The 24,380-nt window shown below is 44.8% G+C and overlaps 1 protein-coding gene across 1 annotated transcript in view; it reads right to left on the bottom strand.

The window, feature by feature from the left end:
• LOC125759082 (putative sodium-dependent multivitamin transporter) overlaps nucleotides 1-24,090 on the bottom strand; it is a 124,317-nt gene extending 100,227 nt beyond the window's left edge. Inside the window, exons 1-5 of the mRNA XM_049417335.1 lie at nucleotides 23,736-24,090; nucleotides 12,294-12,373; nucleotides 11,228-11,473; nucleotides 10,093-10,158; nucleotides 7,713-7,764 (exon numbers count right to left, since the gene is read on the bottom strand). Of these exons, the coding sequence (XP_049273292.1) occupies nucleotides 7,713-7,764; nucleotides 10,093-10,158; nucleotides 11,228-11,473; nucleotides 12,294-12,373; nucleotides 23,736-24,090 (799 nt within the window). The remainder of the gene's footprint in view (nucleotides 1-7,712; nucleotides 7,765-10,092; nucleotides 10,159-11,227; nucleotides 11,474-12,293; nucleotides 12,374-23,735) is intronic.
• Between the last annotated feature and the right edge of the window lie 290 nt (nucleotides 24,091-24,380).

The raw sequence follows: 24,380 nt of genomic DNA, 5'->3' as shown, positions 1-24,380 counted from the left end.
ACCAGAATAGAACTCAAGATAGTGACAACTATATATCTTTCCGCCAGAGTTTTCCAGCGAGCATAGGTGGTGAGCTCTGAGCGTCCCTATCAGTGGCGTAGGCAGAAACTTTTTTCGGAGGGGGGGGGGCACCTCCTTGATCCGACATTGGGTCTGGGCAGATAAGTGGGGTCGACTGTTATTTTGTGCTCTGTATCCCATGGGGAAAAAAATTCGGGGGGGGGGGGGGGGGCACGGGCCCGGTGTGATCCCCCCTGGCTACGCCACTGGTCCCTATTGGTGGAGCAGAGTCACGTGGCGTGGTGGCGCTCGCGTCCCGACAGACAAGCGGCCGCGAGTTGTGCCAGTGCCATGACACTTGGCACTTACTGTCCCGTGCCGCGTACTCCAATGCGTGCGGCGTCTTTTGCACACATTCTGATGCCGTTGTAGTGCCGTTATCGAAGTTTCTCTTGGGTAATGTTTCGTTGCGAAGCCTGAAGAGTGCAAGAATGCGGGGTTGCTTTGCTTCTCGTGGTTTTCACACAACGGTGATTTGAACGATATTGTGAATGTAAGTTTGACTTACATGTAATGAGGTTGACTATATGCAAATAAGATTCTAACAGCTACAGCACCACGGAACCGACGCTCGATCTAACAAAACAAGCATTCACTTAACAGACGCTATCTGTGCATACGTCTCTTTTTTCTTTTATTCAACCAGTTTTTAATATCATAATTTGATTGTTCGCTGTAGTTCTTTCTTAGCTGTCTTTCTTTTCTATTCTATACATTACCTATGTCTCTATATTGTTTTTTTTTCGGTCTGCTTACTGCACTATGTCTTAAATGTGCTGTCAGTTGCAAGCTGTCTGTTTTATTGTTACTTTTAAATGTCTCCGTCATTTCTGCCATTGTTTACATACTTATGTTCCACTTCAATTTACTGCTATGTGAAGGCGATGATGAGAACAAATATATAGTAATACGGGCGCGCCTGCAGTATACAATAACAAAATTCTAATTACTGTTAAGTAAAATAGCGAAATTGAGTTTGCATTATAACAACGTAAATTATTATGAGCCATCCAAAATACCTTAGCAAAGGCATTCGAGAAACATACTTGTACTAAATGCTCCCGAGCGTCCTAACCAGCCGTTTTACGTTATTTTGCATAGGCACTGAATTTAATTGTCATAGCTATTAAGGGTTACCCGTCGCGGTGGTCTAGTGGTTGAGGTGTTGGACTGCTGACTCGAAGGTCGCGGTGGCCGCATTTCAGTGTAGGGAAAATGCTAGAGGCCCGTGTGCTTATATTTAGGTTTTAGAACCCCAAGTGGTCGAAATTTCCGGTGCCCTCCGTTACAGTGTCGCTCATATACATATCATGCTTTTGGGACGTAAAACGCAACAATTATTATTAGCTCTTAGAGGTGTCGCCTGTATCGTGTTTCTATACTTATTCGCTGTGTTTGATACGGAACGGCTTTTCTATGTTACTTAGATATAGCTGTTTTCCTCGTTTAGGCTTTGCTAAATGATTTTACTGTTACTAATCACCAGGCAATTGGAGAAATGGGAATAGCGTGAATAGTGGGGTGTCCTGCGGTGCTTTGTGCAACTGTACAATACGTCTTAAACGTATCTGGGCTGTACATCTGCTTGGGGACGTAGACCTGTCCGGTGATCCGTTATTCCGAAAACCGCAATACGCGTACGTTTGCGGGCAAGTTAGAACTCCACAGCGGTATTTGCACCATCGTGCGGAGGCTTCTTATTGAAGTTCTTGTGATTAGATGACAACCCGCTTACTGGTCGGCAAGCAGAGCAGCGACTCCTATCAATTACAAAAGCGACAAGCAAAAACTGCTATCAGCGATGTGTGTAAAGAGCTGTCATGTTAAGCACCTAAAGCAACGCCATTAGGTTGTTTCCGAATGAAACTAAATACCTTGAGTAAAAAAGTACAAAACTTTTGAGATACTAACGGACATTTCGTTCAAATTAGGCAAAATTGATCCCAGTTCATAAGTTTTCAACCTAACAATTTTGTGCATAGGCATTTAGTGCTACATTATAAATTTATGGAATAACAAATTTGCGAATGCATGGAAGTATCTTAAGATACAATTGGAATGCATCGTATCGGGTACAATCAGTGTTGCGGTATCTTGTATCGTATCGCGATACAATTTCAAAGTATCTTTGCCCAGCCCTTGTTTCAACGTCCTGCTTATGCGCAAAGTACCAGCAGTTATGCTATGCCGCACACATAGGAGGAGAAGCACGACTCTGATCACCTAATATTTGCACGGGACTCCACTCAGTATAACCGCTCAACCCGTGCTTCACCAACCCAGGTGTCGCCTAACAAGGGCCATGTGCTTCTTTTTTCTTTCGATCTTCCTGCGACATGTTCCGGACCAGTCGCTACGCGCATGATCGGCCCAGCGAAGTGTCGCCTAGCAACGGAAGCGTGGCTCTTCTGATATGCGCTGTTGGTATTTGTATTTGTGCGCATGCATACATTTAGATTTACTGCGTGATTTTCTGATGATATCATTCAGCATTCGTATATAATATGCACATACGTACCAGCCAGCTACTTATTACGCTGGTATTTCAATACATTTCCTTGTGTTTGCGAGAAGTACGTAGAACTGACTTAACGTGGCGAATGGCGAGCGGTTTGTATATCTGTTTTGTCTACTCTTCGCCGCAAGGAGCAATGTTAATTCTCCGCGCACTTTTTTTTGCGCCTTCAGCAGCTCCCCTGCTTTGCTAACTTCCAGTTTTGTTGGTATCCACGTCTCCACTGCTCATCCGACATTTGTAGGTGAACAATATGGCAAATAGCCCCGTAATAAATAGACGACTGGTATTTATTATCTCATAACAGATAGTGTGATAAGCACGAATCACACAGTCAATGAAACTGCACGAGCAGGAGGAAAATAATTCAAGGGTTTTAATAACGCCGACCTAATGCTTAAACTGCATACAAGTTAGACTAAGGGAGGATAACCTGACACATATATCATGATACTGTTATAAAATATCTGGTCTTCATTGATACTGATGGGACGACCACATTTTAATAATACTCGAGGTTGAGGCATCATTACTGTAGTGCATGCTAACTCCAAGTCGCCACGAATGTGCGAATGTTGTTTTTTTTTGGCTCCCTCTTGCAATGAGCGAAGGCGACGCGCTCGGCCTCGGTCACCGCAATTGTCACCTTCTATAAGGCACGCGCAGCAATAAGTGCGAAAGAGTGGAAAGCCGTGCTTGCGTTGCTTCCACACACTTGGCTGATCACAGCATGCAATGAGCGTAGCCTCCTGGAATGCGTCGAAAAAAGAAGAGTGAAGGAAAGAATTGGCGCAGAGCGGTGACCGCATAAAATCTCCTGCAAAGCCGTTTCGTGTAAACATTATACCGCGTACTGTACAACGTAACCACTATCTTTACGTGATAACACTCGATATTGTGAACCGATACTAAAGGTTATTCCCGTAACTTCTATATTAAATGTAAATTTGTGAATTTTTAGTAAAGGTTAATTTTGCAAAGGTTACCAGATAACTTCTATTTTATAGGTACACAAATTTGTGAAAATACGCCCCTTTAGTAAACGTTACCCTGTGTTGAGTGTAGTTCAATGGCACAGGATTCTGCAGTGGCTGAAGAGACATGCTCAAACTTACCCGGCAATAAAAATTTTAGATATTCAGTTATTTGCTCTTTATGAGCACATTTGCTTATTTATATCTTCACGATACCCTAAGGCGCCTCACGGGAGGACATTATACAGGATGGCCCGGCTGAGCTCCGGCAGGGCTTAAATATATGCCGATTCACTATAATACGACGGAACCGGTGCATTTCGCTTACAATTCAGATGGTGACGAATTTTTTTTTCTTCCTAATCGCATACCTCGGCGTCAATAAGTAAGCAACTTCTGAAGAAATATTTTCGGGAATACTTTCTAATTACATGGTAAGTAGAACGCTCAGCAAGACGTTCGAATAAACAATTTTCAACTTTCTAGCTACTAAGTATTAGTGTTTTTCTGCTGACTGCAGCTGCCCGCAAAGTACACAAAAAAAAAAAAAATACCGCGTGATCTGTCCGCTCACGCCGTGGTTGCAAGGCTCGCAAACGTTCCGCATCGAAACGAACATATCATTTTGCAGTAAAAGCTAATCCATTCGAACTCGAAGGGGACTATAAAAGTGCTCGAATTAAGCAGAGTTTGAATTAGCGGGCGGGCGCTATAATGAACGGACGTCACACCACACTGCGCGGAGAGAACCTCTGGACTCGTTATCGCGGATGAGGCGCTATTACACGTTTGCGGCAGGCGATTTCGTAATTTAAGTTCATGGAGCTCTAACAGCGAACAGAATTCATTGATCAGTCAGCGATACGCCAAAAACAAGCACCGGGATGCATTCATGTGAGAACTTAGCGTTAATGTGTAGCATATGACGCTATTTATGCTCCAAAGCACGTTTACTTACATGGCAAGGTTAATGCAATCAAAATTAAAAGTAATAAGTAATTTGCATTTGCTTGCGTTTCTTCTGTCGCGACTCCATGAGCATCACTTGCAGCTTGCCCGAGAGCTCCAGCTCAGCGTCCTAATTCTCATCTGCTGAGAAATGCTGCTATTTCGTTGTTTAGCATCTCTAGTAAATTTAATTTGGTTTCGTTCGGTTTTGCAACACATTATGGTAACTTTGGCCCGACTTCTGCGAGAAGCAATGAAAACCAGGGGCACCCAGTTCGAATTAACCGTTGCCAACGCGTTCGCATTATCGGGAGTTTTCCCCCCAGAAATACACATGGCTGTGTCAGGACGAGGGCGTCAGTTCGAATTAACACTAAGTTCGAATTAACCGAGTTCGTATTAACGAGCTTTTACTGTACATGTTTGCTGATGTTTAAAAGGCGATAGGGCAGAGACGCAGGTGGTGGATGTGCGATCTGCGTCAGCAAGCGCTATCGCTTGCGCTGTCAGAAATGACGGATGTGGCAGTTCCTGAGAGGATGTGGAATGCATCGTGTGTTGCCTGTTGGAATGTGATCAAGAATCACCGCGAGGGAACCATATCGCTCACCTAAATCACGCAGCCAACCGCTGCGTCGTGTCATTTTCCCCTTTTGGGCGGCAGCACACTCGGATATATATTCTCGAAATGTCCATTTAGGGCTATCGCATTTGTCAGCAGATGAGGATTCGGACGCTGAGATGGAGCTGAGCTCGGCAAGCTGCAAGCGATGCTCATGGAGTCGCGATAGAAGGAAGAAACGCAAGCAAATGCAAATTACTTATTACTTTTAACTTTGATTGCGTTAACCTTGCCATGTAAATAAACGTGCTTTGGAGGATAAATATAGCGCCATCTATTTCATATTAAGGCTCAATTCTCACATGAATGCATGTAGGTGCTTGTTTTTGGCGTATCACTGACTGATCAATGAATTCTGTTCGCTGTTACAGCTCCATGAACTTAACTTACGAAATCGCCTGCCGCAAACGTGTAGTAGCGCCTAATTCGCGATAACGAGTCCAGAGGTTCTCTCCGCGCATTGTGGTGCGATGTCCGTTCATTATAGCGCCCACCCGCTAATTTGAACTCTGCTCAATTCGAACACTTTTATAGTCCCCTTCGAGTTCGAATGAATGAGATTTTACTGTGCTGCTGTTGTAGTGCCTAATTCGTGTAGTAGTGCCTAAATCGTGTAGTAGTGCTTAAACGTGTAGTAGTGCCTAATTCGCAATAACGAGTCCATGCCGATGTTAAATTGTGTCCGCGCAGTGTCGTGCAGTGTCCGTTCATTCTAGCGCCTGCCCGCTCACGGCCATTTTGCCCGCCATCGATTGGTAGGAGCTTTACGAGCAGCGCATCCCATTTCCGGTTCTTCTTCCGCAACGTCACTTTGACGTGACGGAGCTCAACTCTACACAATTGAAAGGAACAAAAATTTGCACGACACCTGAGCTTCGCCTTCAAGAGTAGAACGCGATAGCGTAATCGGGCCCCCTGCGCATCACCTTCTCAAGTGCTAGCCTGGTTTCGATTCTCGGTGCATGCCTCAACCGTGCAGTAAGACAATGAACAGCTGTGCACGGAGCACTGGCCGTTTGAAGGTATCCTAGAATTCCTACTGCAAGTGCAGTTATTAAGTGCCCACTACGCCATAATTATTCCTTTTGAGAAATGAGCGAAGAGCCCACTACGCGTCCATAAAGCAACACACAAAACTACAACGCTGCTCACTTTGTTGATGTTTTTGCTGATGATTATGATGTTTATTTATTATGTCTGAGCACTTTGTAATGGGTTGGGCTTTAAAACACCCACTCATTGCGCAATTCACATGTTTTGACGCCTGGCGCGATTCTGCCCATCTGCCACCCAATATTACATGCGTTAACGAGACTCCTTCCATTACATGACATTCATGTAGTGGTTTTTACAGAGGCAGTTTCAAGAAATAGTGTCTATGTTGAATACCATGAACGAAAAAAAAAAAGCGTTGCTCTGTGGTAGAACACCTGCTTGCCACGCAGGCGGCCTGTGTTCGATTCTCACTGGAACCCGGTCATTTTTATTATTCATTTTGTTTGCATCTTTGTCGATTTTTCGGTAACGGGCAAGGTGATGTGTTTCGCTCACAAACAACGACGCCGTCACCAACGCCGACGACGACACCGACACCGGAAATTCCGCGAAACGAGCTCTTTAACGCTATCGCGTTAAAATGCAATTCAATGCGGCTAAAGCAGCTCCCTGAGATCCGCTCTCGGCCGGTCGAACCTAGGCGGCCGTCCATTATTTCTTACTCTGTGATATCGTTAGCCCTGGAATTAGATCTAACGAAGCCGCCCGCGCGATTACATCACGGCTTGTGACGTTTTTCAGGAACTGAACGCGCTCGATAACCTTGGGCTAGACAGTTCCAGAATAGCTCCCTGGACAAATGGTATGGTAGTTTGTACGCGTAAAGTTAGGGAGCACTGCAATCACGGCGCCGAAGCGGCCATGTCACGTGGTATGATAAAATATATTTGGTGCGCGTCTGGAATGAGCAAAAGACACTGATTACTTAATCGAGGGAAAGTTAGAAACTCTTTATTTGGATGTTTCTCGAATCGTCTTACAGTTTTTATTGAAATTTTTCGCCGAGCACCGTTTCTATCGAAGTTGGTTAACTAATCATGTCTAATGACGTAATTAAGCAGAACACAATAATAATGTGACCTGCACCATTCAATAGTAAGCAACATGCACTTAGTCACGTCATCTTAGGGTGCATCGGCATATTTTTCTAATTCTGGCTAAGGTCCGATCTCTATCGGAAATCTGGTAAGTGTGAATTTCCTAAAGCTGTCTCAGAGCTTTCAATTAAGTTTTTGGAAGACAGCTGGTTTCGATTTACAAGCTGCGCATTATTATTTGTTTCCGAATGTTTTCTCAGTATGCATTTTCTTATCGCACATTACACGCGTAATATGGGTCTCGTCAGTTGTGGAAGCAAAAGTGTGGAGCTGCCTCAGGAAGGTACTTTGTTCGGTGCACATGAAGTGATGATATGGTTTTCTGTATTTGGAGAGCTAATTTTCACTGCTAACCGATACTTTTTACATGCATTTCTTGTTTCACTGCAGCTATCTGATTGTAAGAATAATGGATCAAATCAAGCGAAGAAAATACTAACTTGTGGAGACAGCGGTAGCGGCACTGTATATGCCAACAGCCCCAAGAGTTTGCTGAAATAAAGCATCAAGTGTTACTACACACAACAGAACCACGTCCATTCGAAAAAATATATGCCCACAAACCCGTATTGAATTGTTTGTAATATTAGTGGTTTATACTTTGTGACGTCAAACATAAATTTTACTGTTGTCACTTTACGTGCTTTCTTCGGTGGCTTCCTTAGTTACTGGATTTCATTTTGTCGTAAAACATGGATAAATATTTTCCTGGCAAGTAAACATACCGAGCATTTATATGATAACTTACGGTATGACTAAAGGTGGCATAAATGTGCACGGATCATTGTATGTGTGGAAATATATCTGCGAGGCTAGGGTTGGTTGATGGCTGTACGAATTCTTCGCGTTACCTATTAAACGCTTGCAACAGACTTATACGCGATAAGTTCTTACGGTCTCTAAAGACGCTAAAAATGTAAGTTTCGCACATATGGTGAGCTTGATAAATTTTATATTCTATTAAAGTAATTGGCGCTTTTTATTTCCGCTCAATAAATCCTACTAAAAGCAGCTTTCTAAAAATATTTTCCTCTAACATTTAGCTCAAGAACGCCATTCGAAGAAATATAAATGACACTCTCTCTGAATTCGCCTCTGCCTTAAAGGGACACCAAAGACAAAATCAAGTTTCGCGTATTAGTAAGTTACAATTTCACAATACCGAAAAGACCACAATCACTGCGAGAAGACGCTTGGCAATGGAGAAAACGCACGAAAAAAAAAATCCGGGCGGCAGCGCCACTTTGGAATTCCCGCACCACACGCCATGACGTCATAGATTTTGATGACGTCTACTAGGTCATACGTAGTTCCTAATCGGTAAAACTGGCGTGCATTGTCCTCTGAGAGGGCAAGAGATCTAACATACAAGCTTCAGGAAATTTCGCTGAGCCAGTGTCGTCAAGAGGCAAAAAATACGCTTTGAAATCTCTGACGTAATGCGCGAATATGCTTCAGGAGAACTTGCGTTTGGCCTAATTGGTGCTTACTGTTTTACATTCTGACCGCACAAAAAAGACGAGGACAGAGGGTGGTCGTACCTCCCTCTGTCCTCGTCTTTTTTGTGCGGTGAAAACGTCAAACAGTAATGCGCGAAGTTTAAAAATGAAACTGACTCTTTTTCTCTCATAACAAATACATGATGGTGAATTTAACGAAATTACAGGTTTTAAGAGTACAATTTATCAATATAAGGCCATTCATTGTTCCACGTTATTGTCGCTTTAATAACCAAGAACATTCTCACCTGAAGTACGTGTTAAACCGAGATCACATCACAACACGCAATATCCCGGGCTCGAATCCCGGCCGCGGCCTCCGCATTTTTGATGGAGGCGAGAATGCCTGAGGCCCGTGTACTTAGATTTAGGTGCACGTTAAAGAACCCCAGGTGGTCGAAATTTCCGGAGCCCTCCACTACGGCGTCCCTCATAATCATATCGTCGTTTTGGGACCTTAAACCCCAACAATAATTATATTGTCAAAACTCGCAACCATAGTATAGTCTTTAAACACGATACACAAGAATGATGGGAAAACATCAGAAAACATGATCCCCCCCCCCCCATTCTTAATATATATGCGAATTTTCTCAAGTACACAATCCAATCTTTCAGTAATCTTTCATTTTTGCTACTCCATGTGTATTTACCACGAAGATGGAATATTTTTCTTCACTTTTCAATTCACTTCACGCATAGACAGTTGAAATCGATGTTGTTTATTGGTTTCAGCAATACGGATATGTCCCGGGAATCGCTGATTTATTTCTGATGTCCCGCGATGAAACATAATTGTCAACCTCATACGTTGCAAATACATTATAAAGATGTGTAGCAGAAAAAAGCCTCGGAACAATAGTTAACGTAATTTTATGTAACACTGTACGCTCCTATAAAAAGGAGCTTCAAAAATGTACAAAAGCGGCAGCATATTTTAGAAGTAACCTCGGCTAAAGAATGTCTTGCGTGTTTTATGCAGAGTCGCGGTTACAGGTACTAGCTTACGCGTAGTCTCAACGAACAGAAAGTTTGTACGCCTGTTTTATTTGTGCGCTCAATCCAACAAAATAATGGTTCCCCTGCACCTCTGCTCGTACAAAACAGTAACCGTTCCCATGGTTTGATACAATACAGTTTGTCCTGTATCATCATATAGCTCTAATCTGGGAACCTCACACACGAAGTATGGTGATTAAAGAATAGGGCAACGCTTCCTTGGTCATTACTAAGCCCGAAGACAATAACCAAAATGAAAAATTGCTGTGAAATATCGTTTACATGGGTACATAAAAGGTAATGACTTTGGAGCAGAACTTACGCTTAGGATGAAGTAGATGATGCAGGCTGCGACGCCGACCTTGTTGTCGAACCTCATGCGCAAGTACTTGAATAGAATAGAAATGCAAGAGAGACCACATAATTATTTATTCGATTAGCAATTTAGGAGCTGCCCCGGGTACAGTTTACCCCAGCAGAAAAGGCAAGAAGAGAAATCAAGAGCTATGCGTACAGACGATAAGAATTTCTTTTAATAACCGAAAAATAGCTGCTCCAGTTTACCTACGGCGATTTATTACGATTTAAATCTGAGTCAGCATAACGCCTAATAAAATGTATGCGATGCCCACGAATAAGGATCGTGTATACTCCTATAATTACGACTCCGGCGTGGATATTTTTAAAAATTACGCACCTGATTGGGCGTACATGTTCATCATCACGTGGACCATCATTTTTTGTGAGAGCTCTTGGTGTATATGATCTATGACTTTGGTATGCTGTGTTAACCGCGTCTTCGGGGCCCAATAAAGGTCGCATTAAAAGTTGCATTCCGCGTGATCAAGGATACCCATTGATCCTCCTCCTGTTCCCGCACTTTCTATCTCCTGGAGCGGAGAAATTCATTCGAGGAATTCAGAAATCAATAAACAGATATTTTAATGACATCCATAAGTGAATGATGATCATATAAAAGAAATGTCACGAGTAACACAACTAGTTCTTTTTATTTTCTAGGCTGTATTGGCGGAAGTGATAACGCAGAGGCTATTGACGCGGCACTATGAGTGGCAGGACAGCTCTACTCTGTTCGACCTATTGAACCATATCCCTCACGTATTATTGGAAGCATGCTATTGCTTTTGATTTCTCAAGGTTTTGTATTCAACAAGTATATCGCACAGGTCAGGAGCAAAATATCATTTGTAATGGTGCACAAACACTGTTTAAATTGTGTTGCCATCGATAAATCACTCAAGATATTAGATTTATTTAATAGCATTGCTCTCTCCTGTCTTTTTTAATTGTAAACCTCTTTTGTAAGTATTAAGGATCTGAATACATCAAATAAATAAAATCAGTCCGTTTCGAACACTCTCGAAGAATTGGGAAGAGGATCCCAGAGACAACGGCTGAAGTCTCTGCATGTAGTGGAGAACATGCTTGACGCATACCTGGAAGATCGAAACCACGCGAAGGTGATAAAGAAGCGGCACCACGCTGACTGCTGTGACGTAAGCGGCGAGTGGGATTGCAGCCAGCACCCACATGAGGTTGAAGCCGTGCGCGTAGTAGTGGCCAACAAAGCTTACAACCGACAGGCTGTTGGCTGCGGATGCCATGACGGAGACGGCCAAGGCCGCTGTCGGCAGACTGCGCCCGCCCAGGGAGGTCGCCTCGATCACACCTGCTCTTGACGACTATTGCGTCAACGAGAATTGTGCCAAAGTGTTATGATTTTCGCTAAAACAATTCATGGTCTATCTAAACCATCGGAGTTTGTGAATTAATTATTGACAAACCCTGCAGCCATAAAGCTAACCAGCTAACTTATCTTCTTGCGCACACCTGTGCTGTTCCTAATCGAACAGTAGATCGTCGCATAAAATCTTCATGTATCATTTTGCCTCATATCTCTGTGAAAAACCGCAAGGCCGCATATTTTCATAATTGGGTATGGTAGGGTGACTCACCAAAAAAGACCAATTTCTTTTTCTTGAATATCAAATAATCACCGCCCAGTGGAGATGGTTGACAAGGGAAGCTGACAGGGGCGGCCCCGTTGTGTATCACAGCCTTTATCACGCGGGTATATTAATGTGTTCGTTAACTATGTTCAGAATTTTCATGTCGCTTTAAGTGCCCCTGTATGCCTCGCGAGCTCGAACCGCCGGATCCTCGGCCCGAAGTTGCCGCTTGAGTTCTTCTTCACGGCCGTAGTCCGCCTGGCGGGCCTCGAATGTAGCGTATGCCGCTTTCAAGTGTTCGATTTCAGCAGCATGCGTCGTGTTGTATTGCTTGCTGTATACGCTTGGCGTTTCGTGCGCGACTTGGACCCTTTGAGCAGCATGCGCTTTTGCAGCATTCTCCGTTTCGCGACACTACAGTGGACCAGTAGGGAGTAGAGGGCCCTCGTTTGCCCACTTGCTGTAGGGCATACGTGTTTCCCGCGGATAACTTCTTCATTTTTAGTGAAACAGCGGCGGGAAGTGGGGCATGTTTATTTTCTGTGGCACGTACCCGAACTGCGGGTTTTCTGCCTACGGGTGTTCTGACAAGGGAGGCTGACAGGGGCGGCCCCGTTGTCTTCTTGCGCACACCTGTGCGCAAGAACTGTTAAGACTTGGCGTAAACAGCTACGCTTTCAAAGTAGTACACATTGTGCGGACCGAAACCACGCAATGGCAATCGAACAGGAACGTTCGAAGTCATTAATAAATGGCGCCGAATGTCACGCCTCCTCACGAACGCGAGGGTTTATCTGTATGCTGTTTTGCATCTCTGTTTGTGCGTGTATGTTTTAATAATAGGAATGGCTTCCTCGATTAAATATATTCAATTTGTGCTATTGAATGCAAAGCATGTCTTAGCAAACTTCTGCGGCTTTGATCGTATCTATCTATCTATCTATCTATCTATCTATCTATCTATCTATCTATCTATCTATCTATCTATCTATCTATCTATCTATCTATCTATCTATCTATCTATCTATCTATCTATCTATCTATCTATCTATCTATCTATCCGTTTGATTATCTCCTGGCCGTTTGGTTACGGTGTATTGCCACCCTTCAAAACGGTGTTCTTTTTTTTTAAAAAAAGCAATCTTTTTTATATTTTAAGAGTCTACAGACATTCAGAATTGGGCTGCAGCAAAAATGACGTCTCTATCTTGTTCTGTTTGAGAGTTATGTTGTTTTTTACTACTACCGATAGACCTCCCTGAAACTGAAACTGGCATTTTGTGAAAACGAAACCTACATTTCAATCATTAAAACAAACGCATATTTGTGCTCAAATACGCGGAATATATATATTTAGATTAGTTTGTGATGAAGAATACTAAGATGTAGCAATGGCAATCGCAACCATTTTTCTATTCAAATTGCGCAAATTGCCCCGTGGGGGCACATGAAGTGACATCGTGTTTACACTCCACTGACCTGTTGTACTACCATTAAGAAAGCTCTTTTTCAGTCAATTCAGTGTCCAAGATTGTTGCCTTACAGAATATAACAATATATGGCTAAGCTCCGAGTGAAACAAAGGCCGGCACGCAAAGGGTGAAAAGTTGGTCAGCCTACAACCGAGTCAACGCTCTAAACACAGGACGCTACGAGCGCGGGGAGGGGAAGGTTCCACATACATTTTGTACAAAGCGCAGCCTGTCTATGCAGACCTCTGTTCAGGCGATATGTTTTGACGAAATGTGTCCGCGGAAAAACCCAAAACGCGAATGAATTGACCTTGAACCACTAGAACAAAGGATAGAGTATGAAAGGCTTAAATTACTCTTTTTAATCATTAAAGAACAAGTAAAAATAGACAAATGGAAGTATATGTATATAAAAACTGGGGAAACGTCAAGGCACCGGCATAACATGTACATCCCCCCTCCCAGATCACACAACGATTGTTTTAAGTTCAGATTGATTCTTTCCGCGGGCGATCAGTGAGTGGAACAGGCTGCCGAATTCCACTGTCTTATCGGAATGTGTACCTTCTTTCTTAAAAAACCTAAATGACGTCGTGTACAAAGATCTATTGTTCATATTTTGCTTATTTTCTGTCCTCAAGAGCAAAGTACTTTGGCTAATTCTTGTCATTCATTGTTACGTATAATAGAAGTTGTATAGGGAGTACCTATTTTCTTGTATGTATGTTTGTTTTTTCCACCCCTGTTATAGCCCAAATGGGGCTGACATTATAATAAAATGAAATGAATTCTTGAATTGGATGCTCTGGAAGCGTGTCCGTAAAGATGTCTATGTTGGCCTGCGCACTGTTTTGTTTAGGCTACGCGACTGCATATGTCAATTCAATAATGAAAATAGTGGCACGCTGGATATCTTGAGGCAGGCTGGTGTCGAGCCTGGCTACTCCACAGTAGCTTGCCTCAGCAGGGACCCAACTCGCTTGAACAACGCTAACCGCCACTCAACGGCCGACGGAAAAAAAAGAGAAGCCGCCAAACAATCCCACGGTGAACTCGTGGCAGCTAAGAAAGGTTATCAGCCTGGGGCCCAGATATGAGCCTGGCGGCTTTTAGTGACCCACAATCTTCAACGATGCATATAACACGGAGTCGGCGTCGGCGTCGACACTGTGTAAATTCCGGTGTCAGCGTCGTTGGTTCGAAATAGTCCTGAAAAAATCGCGAACCCGCCAAGTGGACCAAGAGCGACCTCGTGTAAAGGCGCCCTGTGTGTGTGTCTCCCTCTTCGTCCGTCGTCTTCTTTGCGCCTACTATTTGAATCATGCAATACCAGCACGCCCAGTGCACCCTCACGTCGTTGGTTGTGGACGAAAAATCATCATCTTGTCTGTGACCGAAACCGAAAAATCAAGAAAGCTGCCACGAAAAAAATGGGGGGACCCTTAAGCTTCGCCTTTAACAGTTGAACGCGATAGCGAAATCCGGCCCCTAGTGCGTACTTCAACCACTAAGTGCATACTTCTTAACGTGTGTTGTTACACACACACGCACACAGACACACGCACACGCGCGCTTTTCCCTGGAGACATGTTCTTCACAATGTCTCACAAATGGCAGCACATTATCTAATGTTTGCTGTTTTGCTTGATATGTTTTCCGCTATTTTATTTTTATTTATTAATACCCCTAAAGGCCCCCGAAGGGGTATTAAATTGGGGGACAGACACATGAACCAAAGCTATGTACGTTTATACAATGCAAAACAAATTATACAAAATAACGAAAGCCAGCTAAATACACAAAACAAAAAAAAAACAAAAAAAGATACTCTGGAAAAAATGGGAAATAGGAGATAGAAAATTGACTAATGTAAACATAAAGTAAGGGCACTAACAAATACAGTATACAAGGGAAAAAAAAGCTAAAACAGAGTCATTATCGTAAGATACACAAGTTTTCAATTAACACATAAATTAATACGAATCAAGCGTGTACAATGGTCGTGAAAAATCGTTAACAAGTGATCACAAGAAGAAAATTAAACACTGATGTACATACGAAGAAGCCTAAAAAGAGTACGCGTGGTGGATATCTAATCGGAAATGTTGAGTAAAAGTTTGTGAAATGTTGTGAAATCTGCTTGAGTGGCAATGTGGGATGGCAGGTTATTCCATGCAACTATTGTTCGGTGAATGAAGGAATTAGCATAATGAGCTGAGTGACAAGTTAGGCGTTTTATCTTGAAGATATGGTCTGTGCGTGGAAAGATGGCTGTTGGTGTTTCGAAGATGCGGTGAAGGTAGGGGTGAGGTAGGGGTGATGAGTTTGTGGAGAAGCGAAAGGCGAGCATTTCTGCGGCGATGAGATAAGTCGTCAAGCTGAGCGCGAGTTTTTAGTGCTGAAATGCTAATATAGGGTGAATAATCAGAAAAGATGAAACGGGCTGCATGGTTTTGAAGAGATTCGATTTCTTGGGTGATGTAGGTTTGTGAGGGATCCCACATGGCTGATGCGTATTCGATTTTAGGGCGTATAATGTGATGTATGCTAGTCTACGGAGATTATCTGGAGCATGCTTGAGGTTGCGTTTGAGTAGACCTAATGAGCGGTTAGCTGATGCCAACGTCAGGCGGATGTGATGATGCTACGTAAGGTCAGACTGTAAGTGGACACCTAGGTACTTATGCGAAGTTGTCAGTTGAATTATGTTATTATTGATTACATGTAGGATGTCGGAACACGGTGTATGCGCCTTGTAAATTATAATAACTGTGTTTTAGCTGTATTAAGAGTCATCGACCATGTTGAACACCATGTATTATTTGCGTTAAGATCAGCTTGAATAATCTTTGTCATTGTCACATGAAATTATTCGATAAATTACACAGTCATCCGCGAAGTCTGATGTGAGAGGACACGCAGTTAGGTAAGTCATTAATATAGATTAGGAAAAGGGCCAAGAATGCTGCCCTACGGAACACTGGAGGTTACTTTGGTAGATGAGGAGGTGCTGTTGTTAAGAGATGTGTATTGTGATCTAGATGAGAGGAAATTCTTAATCCATCCAATAACGGTTGGGTGTATATTCAGGTTCATTACCTTTACTATTAGTCTATGGTGAGGAACACTATCGAAAGCTTTCGAGAAAGCGACGAAGATGGCATCGACTTGCAATCCTAGGTCTAGATATGACTGAATGTGATGTAAAAAGCCGGTTAACTGCGTTTCGCATGAATAACCCCGACGAAAGCCATGTTTGTATTCGAAAATGATGTTGTGATCTTTTAAGTAGTTATTGATTTCAGTGTACAATACGTGTTCAAGTAATTTGCAAATAGTACTAGTTAGAGAAATCGAGCGGTAGTTTATTGAATGAGTACGGTCCCCGGACTTGAATATGGGTATGATTTTTGCTACCTTCTAGTTGCTCGGAATAGTGTTAGTACATAGAGACTTCGAGAAGAGTGCCCACAGTAAAGGTGGTAAGCTAGGAGACAAACTTTCTAACATTTTGTTATTAATGCCATTGTGATCAGATGCCGAAGAAGTTGTAAGTTTATTTTGTAAAGAAGAAATTTCTGCCTCACTAATGATTACTTGAGGCATAGATACGTTGATGAGATTGACAAAGGGAGGGTGATGATGTGGTGTCTTCACGTGTAAATGCAGATGAAAATGCGTTATTCACTAGATCCGCACATTCGCAGTGGTGAACCATATCGCCGTGTTCATTAACGAGTGTTATCTCAGGGTAGTTCTTCGAGTTTATTACACGCCAGAAACGCCGAGGATTGTTAGTGAGCATAGAATACAAGTCATGATCAAAGAAATTTTAAGTGATTGGTATTGCTTATCGCAGACCTTGTAACGGCGCCAGTAATCGAAGAGGCGGATCTTATCCGCTGAACAATATAAACGTTTTTTCTTATTGTTAAGGCGTCGAAGCTTTATGGTAAACCAGGGTGTTGTCGGAGTGCAGGCTAGTTTTGTTATAGGGACGAATCGACTGATTAGTTCAGTGAGAGTGTTTTTAAACATTAACCAGTTATGTTCAATGGTTTGAGATTGGTAATTATTAAGGAAATCTAAATGAAAAACATAAAGCTCAGAGTTTATGATGTCGAAATCGGCTCTATTATAGCATCGGGTATATTTATCAGAGCGCTGACGTCTTGGAAGAGAAAGTGTAAGATTACCTGCTATGATGTCACGATCAGAAAGCCCATCTTGATGAGTTAGGCCAGAGCACACTTCAGGATCATTGCTTAATAGAAGATCTAAAATATTGGCTGATGTAGCCGAAGATCGCGTGGGACGCGTGATAAGTTGTGTTAAAGAAAAATCGAGACATGACTGCAAAAAACCATAAGCCTCCGACAGGTAGGTTGTGGAAAGGTTAGCCCAGTCGATATCGGGGAAATTAAAATTCCCAAAATTTAAAAGTACAGAATTAGGAAAACGAGCAGTAATCAAGAAGCCTAGCTGGACACAGTTGTCCATTTCTGGAGCTGTTTGCAAGTTTGTGTGTGTTTGTTTTTAGCAGCGATGGGTGCACCATCCCTGCTTTTTTCGAAGCATGGCGTCGCGCGAAAAATGTAGTTTGATGGCCTCGCCGATGCGCCTACAAATCGCCGAATGGGCTCATTTTCGCCGTGACACCTGCCGAAGAAAATGCGCTAAGGAGACTCCTTCCACTACATAGCATTTGTGTAGTGTGTTTTTTTTTCGATGCAGTTGCAAGTAACATCGTGGCTTTGTGGTAGGACACCTGCTTGCCACGCCAACGGCCCGGGTTCGATCCTCAACGGGACCGAACATTTTTATTTCATTTGCATCTTTCTCGATTTCTCGGTCACGGACGATTTTTCGCTCGCAAGCGCCGGCGTCACTGACGCCGACGACGGAATTTCTGCGAAACGAGCTCTCTAACGCTATCGCGTTAATAAATTTTAAAAATGCTGGGTCCGAGTCAGAATCGATACCCAGGCCGTCTACCTGGCAAACAGGTGTTCTACCACACAGCCTCGCCTCTGCTTATAACTGCACTGAAAGTAACTTTCATGCTTCACAAATATACGCGTCCTGTATACAGGTGTCAAGGTACGAGATGTAATATCGCAGTAATATTGCATAGTATAAGGGTACATTACCATCTGGCGTCACACAATGTAAATATCACAACGACTTGTTGGTTTAAAGCCAGCCACCCATTACAAAAGGCACAAACATTACTACGCGCATTCCCTTACAAGGACACTAAAGAGCAAAACGATTTTTCTCATATTAGTACTCTTTCACGATACCAAAAACACCACACGTGCTGCGAGAAGACGCTTACTAAGCGAGAAAACGCGCAAGAACAAAAGGTGGGTGGTGACGCCACCTAGAAGTTTCCGCACCACTCGCCGTGACGGACTCACATGTTTTGATGGCACCTACTAGGAACTACGTAGTTCCTAATCGATAAAAATGAAGTACATTGTGCTCTGAGGGTGCCATAGACTTAGCATGTCAAGTTTGGGGTAATTTTGTTGAGCCAAAGGCGCCAAAATACGATAGATACACTTTGAAATCCGTGACGTCACGCTGGGAGATTGCGGCGCGAAATTTAAAAATGAAACTTTGAACTTGATTTCTCCTCTATTAATAAACCTACGATGGCGAAATTAACGACATTAGAGTTCTCATAGCCCAATTTATCGATCTCAACCGATTCGTTGTCTCTCTTTAGTGTCCCTTTAAGACCACGTAGTGGGTGCTTAGCAACTTCGAAAAAGTTTCTCGCTCATAATTGCTCCTCGCATAATTGCTCCTCCTTTCTCGGGCACAATTGCGCAGAACTGCATTTTTGGCAGGAAACAGAGTTTCATGCAAAAAACTGTGAATTCTTTATGAGAAAATGATTTTCTCACAAGCAAAAAAAATTGGCACCATTAGTTCAAAAGATATAAGGTGGTCGCCTCTGATCACCACCATGCAGTAAGGATCTACCAGTCAGTTTTGGTGGAAGGCTGCAAAACAGTAATTTTTGTAGCGTTAGCCACACATGCCTAGCCGGAGCCGATTTCGCGTGGATGGTCATGAGCCGTGCCTCGCACAGTGATGTCACACAGCTGGGTCACCGGAGCTGGCATCTCACGCGCTCTCCGCCACCACCGCGCGCGGCTCGCCGCTGCTGGTCTGCGCCGCATTCGAGAGGAGTGACGTCGTACCCATAGACACAGTGGCGCCCGCGCGCGCAGCTATTCTCCTTCGCAGTGCAGTCGCCGTCTGACACTGCGCTGGGGCCGCTTGATAGCGCCTCTGACTGGCGTTTGCAGGTGGGTAACGCCATGGAGAAGGAGAGCGTAAATGCTGCTCGTCGGCGCAGAAGAGCCCAGAAGCTTATCTCATCGGATCCCGAAGTAGTTGCCTGGCAATTAGCGGTTCAGCGCACGAAGAATGAACAGAAGAAGGCTAACAATCCTAGACAAACTGGAAAGCTCAGAATATTCAGCTGAAGCTTTGCTAACGCTACGTATATCCTGGCATAGCCAAGCTAAGCCACTGCAAATTTTTTTCCCTGCAGGAGGATGGGGACATTGTATGTGCCACACATCCATGTTAATCCTCAAGGCTCATTCAAGCATTTCGCAGAACTTCTCCTCCAAGCACCAATAAAAAAATAATATATTACCAGCCTTCTAAGAACCTTCATGCACGGTGGTCACTCTAGGTGATCACGAACTTCAGCGACACAGCGCTCTGTGCTGACTGAGTACAACTCTTAATTTCTAGATCCCTTGGTATTAGTTACTTATACAACGTGTTGTCCTAAGCTATTAACTTAATAAGAACCGGACATACTTTCATTTCTTTAAAAATATCTCGGGTCCATCGTGCAGCGCGCCTTGAAGACGACGACAGCATGATGAACACAAACGTAACCCGTAACATTGAAGCCCAAACGAAATAGTATCATCTCTTTCGCTCTGTTCAAAGCTTTAGAAACGCGCCGTATAAATTCTGAGGCGAGGGGCTCGTGTGTCACAAACGAGCGCGTCCATAAAGCGCGCGCGCGGACACTTTCAAACGGCAGCGGGATAGCATGGCGCCTGCCGCTCGCCCAAGAAGCGCGAACAACGAAAAAAAAGAAACGCCAGGCCTGCGCCGAAAGCGCAGCACAGTCACAGCGAAAGCTGGAATAGCGGCATTTCTATAGCCCGTTATGAGCTTTCTTGTGACTACTAATAAAAGTACACTAGCAGCGTATCCACTACGGCACGAATCATAATTTTTGTGAAGTTGGGAAGCACCCACCCCGGCATTATTCGTCATTCTGCGGAGAAGCGTGGTACCATCTGTAAGGCATTATGTGCACTTCGTTGATGCGACGGCTGATGACAATGAAGAATTACGGCTGAGACCTTTGTAATGGGCTGGAATCTTTAAACGACCTACCAGTTACGTAATTCGCATTCTGTGACGCCCGGTCGTTATTTAACTTTACCACCACGCTTTATAACATACGTTAACGTGAGAAAGAAAGAGCGAGAGAGAGGGAAATAACTTTATTGAGACCCTGAAGAAATGGATAATGGGATTCTTATGGGCTTCCTTTCTAATCAATAGAAGTGCACTTGCGAGGAATCTACTGCGCTATAAATCATCATAATTTTGGTGAAGTAGGGAAGCAGCCACTATTCAATATGTTGTCATTCTGCGGAGAACCGTGGTACCCCCTAAACACCTGTGAGGCATTATGTGCACTTTTTTGATGCTGTGGCTGATGACGATGAAGAATTATGACAGAGCCCTTTGTATCGGGTTGGAAGCATTAAACAACCCACTCGTTGCGTAATTCGCATTGTGTGACGCCTGGTTGTTATTTTACTCTTCTACCACGTTATATTACAAATGTTAATGTGGTTCCTTCCCGACATGAAGCCTGTATAGGGTCTTTTTGCAAAGCACTTTCAAGCACCGGCATGTGTTTGAGGTAGAACACTGGGCTCCCACGCACAGCGCCCATGTTTGAACCTCGTTCCATTATGGAAATTTTTTCTTATTTCGTTTTTTTTTTATTTCGCGTGATAGTGGTTACGGACACCGGCGGCGGCGGCGGACAACTACGGCGCCAAAATCGGCCCTTGTGATCTCGTACAGCTTTCGCTGTAAAACAAATATCAAAGGACGCCGACGCGCCGCATCCTCCTCGCCCACTAGCAGTCTCAGATGAAACACCCGCAAGCCTGGAACTTTCTAGAGGGAAAGCATTACACGAGGCCGAGTCACGCCAGTATCTCTCAACACTGCGCGGAAGCGGCTCGTCATGAAGTACCGACTCGTCGGACTGCCGTGTGCGACCCTACAGGACTTGCTCCATCCCACCGGCCACGTGCACCGTCGCCGATCAGCCCTTGCGGCCCTACTCGCTTTTCTCGAGGATGCCGACCTTGTCGAACGAATTTTCTAGCCGCTCACCACGGTGACTCGGACGCCCGTTCTCCTGCCCCCCCCCCCCCCCTTAACCTTTTTTTTTCTTTTTTTTTCCACTCATACCTTTCTTTTTCTTCTTTTACCATGCTCTTTTCACTCTCACTGTCCCTTCAATCCCCAGTCCCCCGTGAGTGTATCGGTTGAGGTGACCTCACTTGAGAGACAGTTATCGTGCACTCTACACCCAATTTTCATTTTCATTTCCTTCTTCCTTTTAAGAATCACCCCCCCCCCCCCAAGCCTGGAACTTTCTAGAGGGAAAGCATTACACGAGGCCGAGTCACGCCACCGCGAGTAGAACCGACGAGAGAAATCACGCAATTTCTGTAGCTGTGCTGCACGCCGAAGAACCCTCCCGACGCTTCTGGAACCCGGGTGAGAGGAGATAAAAGCGTGCACCGACGACGGGAAGACCCAGTCGGTCCGGAGGTGGTGAAGGTATGCTGAGTGTGGCCCCGCCAGCCAAAGAAGACGTGTTTATGATGTGCAGTCAGTTGATCGTCGATCTGGAAGAATGGGATGACGACGTCGTGCGAGCCGTGACAAGTTACGACGACGGAAGGAACTCAACGACGATCAACGCTGGAGTTAGCGTGAGTGTTTCCTGGAAGAGAAGCATTCAAGTACCGTCCAAGAATTGTGGACTGGATACGCTGTTGAATATCCAGGACTTTAACTGTTCTTGAATAGTTGTAATGCATGCGATTGCATTTGTAGCGTGTGATTTGTTTGTTTAGTCCCCGTTGTGCTAACACCATCTGAGTGATATTGTGAAGTTGTAACTGGTACCAGCACAGTGTGCATATGTTTGCGATGTTTGTACTACCTCAATTGAGAATATATTTCGTTTGTGTTATCGACTCTCGGCTCTGACTCGGTCTTTGGACCACAACCGGCGTTGGGGGAGGGGAGGAGGAGGAGAGGCCTGCTGCCGGCACGAGACAAGCCGAGCCTGCGATGGAGGGAGAGGAGAGGCTTGCTGCCGGCACGAGACGAGCCGAGCATGCGCAGTGAGGGGTGTGGATGGCGGCCGACGCCGCAGGGGCGACTAAGAAATGCTCCGCATTTAAAACAAGCTAGACCTATTGAAACGTCAGCAAATCTTCTTTTGGGCCTAGTTGCTTCATATTTCTAGAAGTACATTTACAGCGCAAACGCAAAGACGCACCACAAAGAAAGAATGAAGGAAAGATTACTTTTAAGGGCTCGTTTTTACTTTGTTAGACACAATATTAATGAGAACTGACATACAGCAATGCCAAGGAAAGTATAGGGGGTGTTATTTGTAGTAATTAGAATATAAATGCGAAGAAAGTAAAGTGGACGAAAAGACAACTTGCCGCCGGCAGGGACCGAACCTGCGACCTTCGAATAACGCGTCCGATGCTCTACCACTGAGCTACGGTGGCGGTCATCTCCCCGTCCAACTTATAGGGTATATATATGGATTGAAACTTAGGAGTGTCAGTCAGCGCCAGTCGTAGCCATGGCGGCGAGTGTGGATGAAAGAAACGACACACACAAGCGCTGACTATCAACTCAATCAAACGCTTGTGTGTGACGTTTCTTTCTTTGTGGTGCGTCTTTGTGTTTGCCCTGTAAATGTACTTCTAGAACTATTGAAACATACCTGACTTTAACCCTTCTTCGGGAACAAGGCTCCCGTGCGGGAGCCCAAACGTCTTGTTTGTTTTTAGAGTGTCTTTATTGTGGTCAACGTTTGTTCCTTTTCTACTGTAGCGGAGACGTAGAAGAAGAACGATGCTGCTACTCTGACGTACGAAAACCAACTACTTTATTCGAGGGCCCAAGCGCTCGCCTTGCACGCGCCTGCGCTGACTTCGTCGTCCTCAGTGCCTCGGCACGCCAGCACGCGACAGGGCCCCCCCGCCGTACAGACGGAGTCTCATTCAAAATATGTCCGTTTGGCAGTCCTCGTCGAGATGGCGCAATGGCGAACGGGTGCTGAATTTTTTTCGGGGGGTCGGGGCTGAGAGTGGCGGAGAGGACGGATCGAGAAACCGCGTGGATTCTGCGAGCCGTACCGCTGACGGGCGGCGCTGCTGAGAGACGCTCCAGGAGGGCCGAGTGGGTCCGCGAGAGAGCGGTCGCACCGGGCGCGCTCGTCGACGAAGGCGTGACCGTCGAGGCCACCAGTACCGGGGAGGGTGCCGGCGCAGTCATGGAGGACAGGGTGCTGCCGTGAGGGTGCAGTACGACGCTGCCGTCATGCGCCAGCAAAACCTGTATGCGCTGCTGGGGAGACACTGCCGCAGTCTGCGAAGCCTTGCTCACCACGACCCTCACGCTCTCTGTGACTGGTGCGGGCGCGACGAGAACCTCGACTGACATGTTTTCTTGATTGAATGTAGTTGATGGCGGGGGCGTAGACTCCGGCATGATTCCATGCTCCTTCAGCTACTCGGCCAGGTCTACCGTGGGCGCTTTCAAATTCACGGGCTTCTCCGCGGCTGGTGGAGCCGTTGTAGTAGGCGCCTGTGGCTGGTGATATATGGTCGCCGACGTCATGGGCGCCGAGACAGACAGGGGCAGATGTTGCGGCGGCGCCGGATTCAACACCGTCGTGGTGGTCATGACGGGATGGTGGTGGTCCTGCGCCAGTATCTGCGGCTGAGTGGACGTCGGTATCTACACGAGGGACTGGTGCTGGTCTGTCTGGAACGCACCCA

This window comes from Rhipicephalus sanguineus, chromosome 7, assembly GCF_013339695.2.
Source record: "Rhipicephalus sanguineus isolate Rsan-2018 chromosome 7, BIME_Rsan_1.4, whole genome shotgun sequence".
NCBI classification, from domain to species: Eukaryota; Metazoa; Arthropoda; class Arachnida; order Ixodida; family Ixodidae; genus Rhipicephalus; species Rhipicephalus sanguineus.
The sequence above is the reverse complement of the archived record's forward strand: the minus strand, read 5'-3'. Positions and strand labels throughout refer to the sequence as shown.